Below are 11,425 nucleotides of genomic sequence, written 5' to 3' on the forward strand. Positions count from 1 at the left end.
TGAAAAAATGAACAAAAAAAAAGTAATTTCGTGTTTGCGCCTTAAACATTAAATGTAAACAGATTAGCATAACTTTTAATAAAAGCAGGAATCCACTTTTTAAAGCTGAATTTGAATCTAATCAAATACTGTAGTTATTTGTGTAGATCTCACATTTACAGTTCTAGTCTCTTCATAAATAGCTTTAATTTATTTTTCAGGTATTGACTATAAGGCATTTTCTACATTGTTTGATCAACAACTTATTTATTATTATTGACTGGTGCTGTGATCATTAATAACATCATTACATCTAAGAATATCTCTTGTTTTTATTAGAATAACCAGACTGGCAGAGCACAAACATGACGGCTACAGGACTGTTCCTGGTCTTTTTCTCCTCTAGGCACAACCGGTGGAGGCAGATGTCCGCCCACACCTCTTCAGCCTGAGGGTTCTTCCTGCTAAAGAGGAGTTTTGTTTTCTCTGTGTGGGAACTGTTGGGTTTCTCTATAATTGTGTACGGTCTTAACTTTACTCTGAAAAGTACCTTAAGATAATGTATGTTGTGATCTGGCACCATACAAATAAAACTGAATTATGTACATAAATGTTGCGTAACTTAATTGCAAATTTTAAAATGTCATGATAATTCAGATAAACATATGGCACTTAAACTTAAAGTAAAGAAGTAGGACTTCCCTCTCTGAGCAGGCCTCTCGCTGGTCGTCAGGTTCACTCACCCGGTGGCCTCCTGCAAGTCTCTCTCTCCCCCTTGGTTTACAGTGTTTGGTTATATATTGATTGTGTATACTTAAATTTCCTTTTCCTTTCTTTAAAATAAAATGTATAACTTTTTACAACCATAATCAATGGCTAAAACCATTGTTCAGCCTTGAGTCAGGTTGTAATTTAGACAGTCTCTGTTAACTTTCTTTACTATTTTATGTATTTCTTAAAAAGTTGTGAACATAAAATCTTGAGACACAAATGATCCCTGACCAACAATTCAGTTTGTTTTTTTAATCCAAATCTTTGCAACAAAACTTCATTAAATGTACACAAATACCAGTCTTTGTATTTCCAGGCAATGACTTCACTGCAACAGATTCATGAAAATACATCATTTTTAATAGAGTGATCTCATCCGAGCGGAGGAAGCTAATTATAGCTCTGATACAAAGTAATGAGTCACATCTTCGAAACTGTCCTTTCACAAAACAGGATGATCGATGAAGTCAGATTTAATAAATCTGTCTCCATGCTGAAGAAAACATTAATCATTTGCATCAGAGGAGGAGGAGGAGGAGTATGCATCAGACTGGGCTGAACCCTCAATCCATTTCCACTGTAACAGGAAGCCCGATTTCGACATCCCGTGACTCTGAGTTTTGAAGTTCTCTGCGAATCTCTGTGGTGACCTGAGGGTGTATTTGTATCTTAAGCAGCTCCAGCAGTGCTGTCTTCTGTTCATAGGCCAGGTCAGCCTTGTAGCGCTGAGCCATGGTGAGTAAACTCTGATGCCACAGAACAGGAAGCAAACGTTTTTCATTGCGGAAGGACAGGAAGTGGGCCACCAAGGCGTCTAGGACACGGAAAGGCAGGGCGTATTTCTTGTCAAGCAACAGACGCAGGAAAATGCTGTTGGCTCCATTATACTCCATCTCTGCCAATTTAAGCATTGCAGCGCTGAAACACAAGGATTGTTCATGTTATGCAACCTTGACTTTGCTTTAACTTGCCAAATAAAGCAATACAAAGTACAAGTGGTTAAACCCAACATCTAATGATGCCAACATCTGTCCGCTGTGTGTCAGGGAAAGGAAACCTCACCTGGAGTGGAGCACAGGGACTGAGCACTTTGTGAGTATGCTGCCGATGATGATGGCTTCCCTGAGAGTACATGTCCCAGATTCACACAGAGGAATCAGAATACCTGTGTGACAGAAGCGGTATAAAGTATTAAAGAGTATTCCTGCAGTACTACACTTCCATAAGGTGTTGGACAGATCTTATGAAAAGGTCAGAAATTGATGCAGGAGAAGCCACAATATGGGTATAGTGACAGTAACAGTATTATAACAGTAACATAAGCACATAAGAAAAAATCTTTCACGCTGTGTTTGTGTCATAACGTGTGAATTGCTGAGATGGGAGAGATTCTCACGTTAATGACTTAGTGTTCAGATGATTGGAGAACCCATGAAAGCTGCGTGACTGACGGAGCTGGCCAGTAACACTATATCCATTATGGAGTGCCACACTGAAGCCTACGTCAAACATTCATGCGAGTTTAGTTTTCAGGCCCGTCCATATTGTTATGCAACACGTTTACTGTATATTGTTACAGTGAACACAGACAGCTTGGTATTACACCCTCACTGCACTGTTTGGTAAACTGACTTTCTGTTTCATGTTTCTAGATATCTGGTTATATTGCTAGAGGAATTTCCTCTTTGAGCCAAAGAGCACATTACACAACTGTTTTTACAACGGTTGTTCTCCCTGTGACAGGCACTTAGACTTTGATCTATAAAACTGGTTCAGTGACCCTTTTATAAAAACTTAACTGGTAATATATTTACATGCAACAAAATACAAGATACACTTTGATGTAAAGGCAAAAGGTAAAAAACTGGTAAAAAACTGTTGAAAAAACTAATAATTAAGACCAATTCTAATTTTACTGGCAAATGTAACAGAAGTTGGCAGCTACTGTACTGACAACAATCTAATTCCAGAGGTGAAATAATACTACACTGTGCATATAACTCAGTCATAAGGGGGCTACTTTGTTTGCTTTTGGCATATTTGCACAAAACAACAAAACCAAAACTAATCTTGTAGAAGAAAAGCATTTTGGGGTATAACTCTAGCATCGTTACAGAACTTGCATTGTATGTTTATCATGAAAAACATAAAATGAACTGTTTTACCTCAAATTCATTCAACAAATATTTATTTTGTTAAATCTAAATTATCCTTAAAAACTATATTTAATGGAAAATGCTCCCCTCTAGTGGTCAATTAGCTCCATCATTCATTCGGAAAGTGGTAATACAGTGTATTTGTGAGCGACACTGCCACTTAGTGGTGTTATCTTACACTGGTGGATTTCAAAATATGGGTCACTGGATGTTTGGGGAAAACAGTTCTATCAAACTGGGACAAATTGTGTGAACGCACAGGACGGATGAGATTAAAGACAGGGAAAAAAACAATCTTCAGCAACTATTGGCCAAATGAGACTCTGGGAATGTGAAGGATGAGTTGACCCAAATTTAGAGTGTGTTAATTACTGGGCTTCCAGAACCAATGGTGTTATTTACCCTGTGGACACCAGATAATCCTCTGTCGCTGTCCTCAGAATAAAAATTCTAAATTTAGTGCCGAGATGAGAAACATGGCATGTCCCAGAAAGCTCATATTTTCTTCCTCTGTCAAATCCTCTTATTCGTTCACTGTCCCCACTTATTTTGAAATGTCGAGTGTGAGTGGAGCTTAGCCGGGCATTCACTGAGCATTCAATGACACACGATGACTGTCCACACGCCCACAAGGCAAATCAGGATTTAAGCTCCACAGAAAGCTTCAGCTCATCATTTATTTTCAACAATACTAAGGACGGTTAGAGGAATATGACTGATGGTGATTGACAATCAGGCAGTAATGAACAATTCAGATTCACATTTTAATTTAAGCTTGTCCTCTACAACGTCAGAGGACACAGGAAATCAGTTTCCATCTCACTGGGAGAACTATTGGAAAATTAGAGTCAGTCCTCAACAATTAAGTAAAAATACCAAAGCTGCACTGGGAATTAATTTTGAGAGCACAAGGCCCAACAGTCCTCTTATGAAACCACATTTATATTCACTAGATATAGTTTTTTTGGGGGGGTCTGCACCAAATCGCACAAGCTCGGAAATCTCAGTACCCTCAACATTTTTTGCATCAAGAACCATGAATTATTTTCTGAGAAATCAACAAAAATGTTAAAAAAAAATAACATCTTATCTTGCAATGTTAAAGAAAGTCAAAGAAATAGTAAACATGGATGGAACGCTCTGTTGTCTCACCTTTGAACCAGGCTCCTGGTTTGAACAGGGCTTTCTTCAGGGCACTGTACAGATGGAAGTTGAGTTTCTTATACTCTGCAATATCATCTCGTACTCTGGGCAGCAGCACCAAGTTAAAAAATCTCTGGGCCATTCGTTCTTTCAGATTCGAGGAGAAGATTCTATGAGAAAAGCAAGGAAAGGGTATTTCACTGTACTGTTTTAAAATCTCATCATTTGATGTGTTTATTTGAAGTAATACTCTGGGGGCTCACCTTGTTGCCTGATACATGGCAGCAGCTGTCCAGGTTTCAGGCTCAGTCAAATATAGAACCTGCTCCCAGTTGGCCAGCGCAGGGATTATTTTAAAAGCCTTTGGTAATTTACCACTGCGATATCTTGACAGAACCTGAAGCAAAACAAAAAATTATCTTTTAATTTAATACTTCACATTTACACACAAGCACTAAAAGGGAACACGGGTCATTGGTTCATGCAAAACAATAAAATCCAATCTACCTATGAACATAGAGGAATCATACAAGACCTGAGCAATGAGCAAATATCAGTTTGTCCAGTTTGTCAAGCAGAAATCACAATCTCATCATGTGAGCTATTTACGAATGGGATCAAATTGAAGGAAGAACCATAACAAAAGTATCTGGATGTGTTTTTTTGCCAACAAAAGCCTGAAGAAAAACTGTGAATACAAGTCAAGAACACCACTACGCTAAATAATGATTGTTGGGGGCCATGACTCATGTGTCACTCTGAAATCTCCTATAGGTGTTGAATTAAGATGATCCTGTGACTGTGGGAGCCTTGATAAAGGGATTTCATTCAGTGACTATAATGTGCCCTGTATAAAATCATCTGACGTTATGTTCCTCTATATATTCATACATTCTTTCCTTTAATTCACACGTACAAATTTGTATGAGTGCTGTGTTCACCTGTGCAGGTTAAGTTCTATATTTTAGGACGACTCACCTTACTGACACCTTTGTACACTTCTACTACCTTCGGGTCCAACTGGGGCATCGGACAGCCCGACACCTCTGACATCAGAGTTCCCACCTCGGTCTGCTTCTCTGTGATCTTCTCCATGATGATATCAGCCAAGGTCCGTCTGCAAGAGGCATGAAAATAACGCAGAAGCTCAGCATTTAAAAAGGAAACTCATCATCTACTTTGAATCATTTAAGTGCACAGATACTTCTGAGGTAAAGCCAGGCTTGTGTCATTTCTTGCCTCACTGGCGGGTTCTTATTCATGAACATCTCCATGGCCTTCTCGTCATCAGGGTCAATGACGACCTCTGTGTCACCCTCGGCATCGCTGTCTCCAGCACCCGCTTGTCCCAGTGCTGGCCACTCCTCGTCTGAATCTGCATCCTGAGAGCCAGACCCTAAAATATGATGACAAGACATAGTCACACAGACGTTTACCAAAACCCATCTCATGGTTGAGTGATGTTTGTTCAGATTTAAGTGGGAAATTTCATGGCACTTTACAAACATAATCAATTTGTACACATGCAGGATAAAGATAATCATCTTTTTCTATGAAGCTTATAGGTCAAATCTCTTGTGATGAAACTAGCAGTAAAAACGCAAATTATAGTAATGACAGTGGCCAAAAGTGCATGGTTAACCAAACATCACACCCAGAGGCATGTACTGAATATTTCACTCCTGAACCACGGGCATCAATGTGCTGCTACAAGGACCTCAACTCTTCTGGGAAGGTTTCCCACAAGACTTTGGAACCTGCCAAGTGATTTGGTCCTTTACAGCAGCCGGAGCATTAAGCAGTTGGCCACTGATGTTGGGAGATAAAACTTTGCTCTCACTTGTCCTATTAGTAATAGATGGGGAGGGGGGTCAGTGTTTGTGCAGCACACTCTGCTTCTGCCACTCAAACTTAGAAGAAATCCATTTCTTTAGTGGCTGCGGCTTAGGAGATAGAGCAACGCAATGCTGAAGTGTCATTGGGCAAGACACTGAACCCTAAATTGCCTCTGAGGGAGCGATTCCATTAGAGAGTGACTGACAAGCGGAGCATTAAGTAGCGCTGTATGAAAGTCTGATTGAATGAATGTGACTTGTTGTATTAAGTGCTTTGAGTTGTCGATAAGACTAGAAAAGAGTCATATAAATGAAGCCCATTAACCATTACTGTGCTGAAACAGGAGGAAACCTTCCATATACTACTACCAACCAGGGCAAGCTGACACCTAACTCCAGAGGACCAGATTAAGTAAAAATGTGTCATACAATACACTGTACTCAAGCACAATACATGATATGATAGATGCTTCTATGAACATCTTCATTGTTTAAGTGTATCATTAATGTCCTATGGGAGATAGAAGAGATCAATAAGGATTCTTCAAGTGGTTTTGCTCTGAAGCCCCTTGGGAGATGAGTATGGTCATTAATGTAGCATCAAGGTGTCTGTTAAAGGGAACCAAGGGGATGAGTGTGTCCAAAAGCTGAAATAAAAGCAGAAGAGTAAAGTGTCCACATACTTTTGACCATAGTGTTATTTAAACTGTGATCAGTACAAACATTGAGTTGTTATATTTAACGACTGTTATATAGGAACCAGTTCCTGTGTCTCTACATAGGTTGTGAACAAGTCCTGCCACACCAGCCTTCATTCACATTTCTGTCAGTTTAGTGGATCTCGTGCACAGGTTTAAAAGCCACATGTACCAGGCAGCAGCAGATAGTTAGTGGCTGTACTTACCGAGGACAGTGACCGGTATCTTCTTCTTCTCCGGTTCCACACCATACTCGCTCTGCAGCTCCTCTTGCTGGATCCGGGCCTGCTGTAGGATCTTCCTCGACAGCCGCTCGTCCACGTACTTGTCCTCGTTTTCTTCCCGACTGTCCCTGATCTTCACTCGGCCCCGGGCTCGAAACGTGTCGGCCTGTAGGATCTGGTCCGCCAGCGCCACGGCTGGTACTACTCCTCCTGCTCCTCCACCTCCTGCTCCTCCACCTCCTCCTCCTCTGGATCTCTTCACTTTCGGCATCTCTGCACGCTGACAGCTACAATCTTGTTGTTATGTGTTAGCATGTGCTAGCTAAGGTCTAAAAGGAAGAAGTTCTGTAAACAGTCACAGCTCAACACGTGCAGGTTGCCATCGCAGGAAGTGACGTGCTGAGTCGCGTCAAGTCCGTCACCTAGCAAAAATAACACGTTAGCATTTTTGTCAGTATTAAATGACTTTATTGTAGAAACTACATGAATATAACTGGCAGTGTGGTTTGTTAAATATATAATGGCTATTTAAAATTAAATTAAATACGCTTATTTAAATGTACCGGAAGTTCAACTTATAACCCGGAAGTAGTAATTGAAAAGACTCGACTACAACTGGAGGCAAAACATCAATGGGAGTCACTTGGTGAGATTATTGCTCAATGGTTTTAGCTTTATTGAAATTAAACGTCAACCAATTTGATTTTGAACATGTTAACTCTAATTTACACACGGCTCCATAATCCTCTGCCCTTCACCTCAGACACTGCACATGTGTTATAGTTTTATTCACTCGATGCTCTGGAGCAGCACTGATAACGTTACATGGCCATGATGAGGATGACGTTCAAGTGTGTGTGTGTGTGTGTGTGTGTGTGTGTGTGTGTGTGTGTGTGTGTGTGTGTGTGTGTGTGTGCGCGCGTGTGTCTGTCTCACAGTGTGTGTCAGGTGCCTGTGGCGGAGGGGAAGAGTGTGCAGCAGACAGTGGACATCCTGCACAAGAAACTGGATCAGCTGGGTGCAGTGAAGCAGGGCAGCTTCTGTGTGGACTGTGAGACCTACCATGCCACAGGAAATGTCAGCGGTAATATTTAATAACTCAATGCTCTGATGTGTCTTGATGAGCAAAGACCAGTGGATAAAAATGCACGTGTTGAATGGTGAATGTCAGACAGGGAACATTGTGAAACATTGCATATCATCATAATTTATCAATTGATTTGGTTACTCCCGTTCCTCATGCAGCTGTGGTGTTATTGTTGTAGGTAGAGCCCCACAGATAAGAGTTTTTGACTGGAAAAAAAATACTGGCAATGATTCCGAATATGTCATTATAAAATCATTATGAAAAAGAAATGTTATCAAGGCTTCATATTTTACAGTTAAATCATAAACTTTTCTTGTAAATAACTATAAATTAAAAGAAATACAAATATCAAAAGATATAGAACTTGAAATAAGTAAATGTAAACTGAAATGTTCATCTTTTCTGCATTGTGAACATATTTGCATTGATCATTGCAAAAATCATTGCAAAAAATTATAGCAAATTGCAATTTTTTTATGGACACATTACATAATGACACAATTTTCGACAGCCAAAGTGTTGTTCTGCATTGTTCATTCTGGAAAATAAAAGTTTTAATATCGGCAAACATAAACACAGATGCAGTTATCTGTGACAGGATCATATCAGCTGCTTTTGGTTGGCCAATCGATTCATGTGTAGGGCTCTGTTTAAACTTTTATCTAACCTCATAGACTAATACTATAAACTCCATGTGTGGCTGGTTCTCACAGTAACATTGCATCATATTTGACTAAAGTCTGTGTTATTTCTGCATCTAAAACATCTAAACATCTCTAAGATGTGAAATATATTTTCCTACAAAGTGGAAGTATTCAGCAATGTGACAATGTGAGTAAATAAACCTTTGACAATCTGTGCTTCTGTTCTCTGTCTGATATTTCAGGTCAACCCACCAAGCTCTTATACGTGATGCACAACACTGAAACTCCCCTGAGCTGCTTGGCTCTGTTTGAAGGTGGACCCTGCGTCGTGGCGGATGCAAACTTTGATGTCCTCATGGTGAAACTAAAAAGCCACTTCCAGAATGCCAAGGGGCACAAGGTGGAGTGTCGTGGTTCGAGATACCGCTACTGTGACTTTTTGATAAAAGTTGGTACCGTGACAATGAGCTCCAGTGCCAGAGGAATATCAGTAGAGGTATATGCTTTCATAGTTTGATCCTAATAGTTAGAGTGGAGACATCACATCTTACCACTGTGTATTGACTTGCTGTGTCTCCTCAGGTGGAGTACTGTCCCTGTGTGATTCCAGGGGACTGCTGGAATCTCATTAAGGAGTTCATGCAGTCCTTTCTTGGTCCCAGCGTCCCTGAACTGCCGTCTGTGTTTGTCGCCAAGCCTGAAGGCCTCTTCGCACCATCTGACAGCGTCGACACCATGACTCAATACCTGGAGTTGTTTAACAAACTTCGTAAAATGCAAATGCCAGGAAGTAATGTGCGTTGAACTGTCACATGTTCATAGAGAGAGATCTAATTTTTTTAATCTTTGTATTAATGTTGCTTTGATTCTGGTCCTATGGATATGAATGATATCTAGGTATTTTTGAAAGCCTAGGATTTTTTATTTCTAGAGCCTCAATTGTGTTACACCCCCATTTGATAAAAACATTTTGTATTAAAGAGACCAAGTGGAGAAAAGTAGCCAGAATCTGTGTTTCTGACTGTTTACAGTATTATAATCCATATACATATAATGATGATGCATATATGAATATTTCAAGATTCAAGATTCAAGAGTTTATTGTCAAATGCACAACAATTACAATAAGCAGTCACTGGCAATGAAATGCTTGGGTCACAGGCTCTCTTATAGCAATGCTCAGAATATTACAAGCAACAAAAATATTGAATAAAATAGAATAGAAAAAATTTAAAATAGAAAATAAAATATATATACAGTGCCTTGCATAAGTATTCACCCCCCTTGGACTTTTTCCCATTATGTACTGTTACTAACTGGAATTCAAATAGACTTAAATAAACTTTTTCCCGTTTGATCAACAAAACATGCATAGTACTTTGGAGGTGCAAAATAAATTTTATTGTGACACAAACAATAATGAGAACAAAAAAGTTGACATCTGTTGGGTGCATAAGTATTCACCCCCCTGTGTCAATACTTGGTAGAACCCCCTTTCGCTGCAATTACAGCTGCAAGTCTTTTGGGGTATGTCTCTACCAGCTTTGCACATCTAGAGATGGAAAGGTTTGTCCATTCTTCTTGGCAAAAAAGATGAAGCTCAGTCAGATTGGATGGAGACCGTCTGTGAACCGCAATCTTCAAGTCTTGCCATAGATTCTCTATTGGATTGAGGTCTGGGCTTTGACTGGGCCATTTTAAGACATTAACATTCTTTAATCCAAACCATTCCTTTGTAGCTCTGGCTGTATGTTTAGGGTCATTGTCCTGCTGGAAGATGAACCTCCGCCCCAGTCTCAAGTCTTTTGCAGACTGCATCAGATTTTCTTCAAGGATTTCCCTGTATTTGGCTCCATCCATCTTTCCCTCTATTCTGACCAGTTTCCCTGTACCTGTTGAAGAGAAGCATCCCACAGCATGATGCTACCACCACCATGTTTCACTGTTGGGATGGTGTGCTCAGGGTGATGGGCAGTGTTGGGTTTTCGCCACACATAGCGTTTTGCATTGAGGCCAAAAGTTCAATTTTGTCTCATCTGACCAGAGCACCTTCTTCCACATGTTTGCTGTGTCTCCCACATGGCTTCTGGCAAACTCCAAGCGGGATTTTATGGATCCCTTTCAACAATGGCTTTCTTCTTGCCACTCTTCCATAAAGGCCAGATTTGTGGAGTAGACGACTAATAGTTGTCCTGTGGACAGATTCTCCCACCTCAGCTGTGGATCTCTGCAACTCCTCCAGAGTAACCATGGGCCTCCTGGTTGCTTCTCTGATTAATTTTCTCCTTGTCCGACTCTTCAGTTTGGGTGGAGGCCTCCTCTTAGTAGGTTTGCGGTTGTGCCATATTCTTTCCATTTTCTTATGATGGATTTTATGGTGCTCAGAGAGATGTTCAAAGCTCTGGATATTTTTATAACCTAACCCTGCTTCATATTTCTCCACAACTTTATCCCTGACCTGTTTGGTGAGCTCCTTGGTCTTCATGATGCTGTTTGTTCAGTAATGATCTCCAACAAACTCTGAGTCCGTCACAGAACAGGTGTATTTATACTGAGATTAAATTGCAGACAGGTGGACCCTATTTACTAATTATGTGACTTGCAAATGTGACTTGTGAATGCAATTGGTGCACCAGATCTTTGTTAGGGTTTCACAGTAAAGGGGTGAATACATATGCACTCAACACTTTTCAGATTTTTATTTGTAAATAATTGTGAAATCCATGTAATATTTCCCCCCACTTCCAAATGATGCACTATTTTGTGTTGGTCCATTACATAAACTCACGATGAAATAAATTTTAATCTGTGGTTATACCATGACAAAATGTAGAAAAGTCCAAAGGGGGTGAATACTTATGCAAGGCACTGTATATATATATATATAT

At 40.0% G+C, this 11,425-nt stretch overlaps 2 protein-coding genes across 2 annotated transcripts; one reads left to right on the plus strand and one right to left on the minus strand.

Annotated features, from left to right (window-relative positions):
- Window positions 1-987: 987 nt before the first annotated feature.
- On the minus strand, window positions 988-7,216 carry bysl (bystin-like). The gene is made up of 7 exons (XM_035151001.2): window positions 6,789-7,216; window positions 5,289-5,445; window positions 5,028-5,166; window positions 4,313-4,446; window positions 4,059-4,219; window positions 1,813-1,915; window positions 988-1,668 (listed from the first exon to the last, which is right to left on the minus strand). Exons 1-7 carry the CDS (start codon window positions 7,075-7,077, stop codon window positions 1,314-1,316), a joined length of 1,338 nt encoding a protein of 445 aa, XP_035006892.1. The 5' UTR covers window positions 7,078-7,216; the 3' UTR covers window positions 988-1,313.
- A 134-nt stretch (window positions 7,217-7,350) lies between these two features.
- med20 (mediator complex subunit 20) lies at window positions 7,351-9,538 on the plus strand. Its single transcript, XM_035151003.2, has 4 exons — window positions 7,351-7,452; window positions 7,745-7,890; window positions 8,780-9,033; window positions 9,120-9,538. The coding sequence occupies exons 1-4, from the start codon at window positions 7,439-7,441 to the stop codon at window positions 9,339-9,341; spliced, it is 636 nt and encodes a 211-aa protein (XP_035006894.1). The 5' UTR covers window positions 7,351-7,438; the 3' UTR covers window positions 9,342-9,538.
- Window positions 9,539-11,425: the final 1,887 nt, after the last annotated feature.

This window comes from Hippoglossus stenolepis, chromosome 3 (genome assembly GCF_022539355.2).
Source record: "Hippoglossus stenolepis isolate QCI-W04-F060 chromosome 3, HSTE1.2, whole genome shotgun sequence".
Taxonomy (NCBI): domain Eukaryota; kingdom Metazoa; phylum Chordata; class Actinopteri; order Pleuronectiformes; family Pleuronectidae; genus Hippoglossus; species Hippoglossus stenolepis.

What these genes read in the sequence shown, in the direction of transcription:
- bysl (XM_035151001.2), bottom strand. Translation starts at nt 7,077, where the DNA reads ATGCCGAAAGTGAAGAGATCCAGAGGAGGAGGAGGTGGAGGAGCAGGA. An exon ending in ACCAGGAGCCTGGTTCAAAG is followed by an intron (nt 1,916 to 4,058) that starts GTGAGACAACAG and finishes TCTGTCACACAG; the next exon opens with GTATTCTGATTCCTCTGTGT. An exon ending in GTCCCTGTGCTCCACTCCAG is followed by an intron (nt 1,669 to 1,812) that starts GTGAGGTTTCCT and finishes CTTGTGTTTCAG; the next exon opens with CGCTGCAATGCTTAAATTGG.
- med20 (XM_035151003.2), top strand. An exon ending in TGCCACAGGAAATGTCAGCG is followed by an intron (nt 7,891 to 8,779) that starts GTAATATTTAAT and finishes CTGATATTTCAG; the next exon opens with GTCAACCCACCAAGCTCTTA. An exon ending in CCAGAGGAATATCAGTAGAG is followed by an intron (nt 9,034 to 9,119) that starts GTATATGCTTTC and finishes GTGTCTCCTCAG; the next exon opens with GTGGAGTACTGTCCCTGTGT.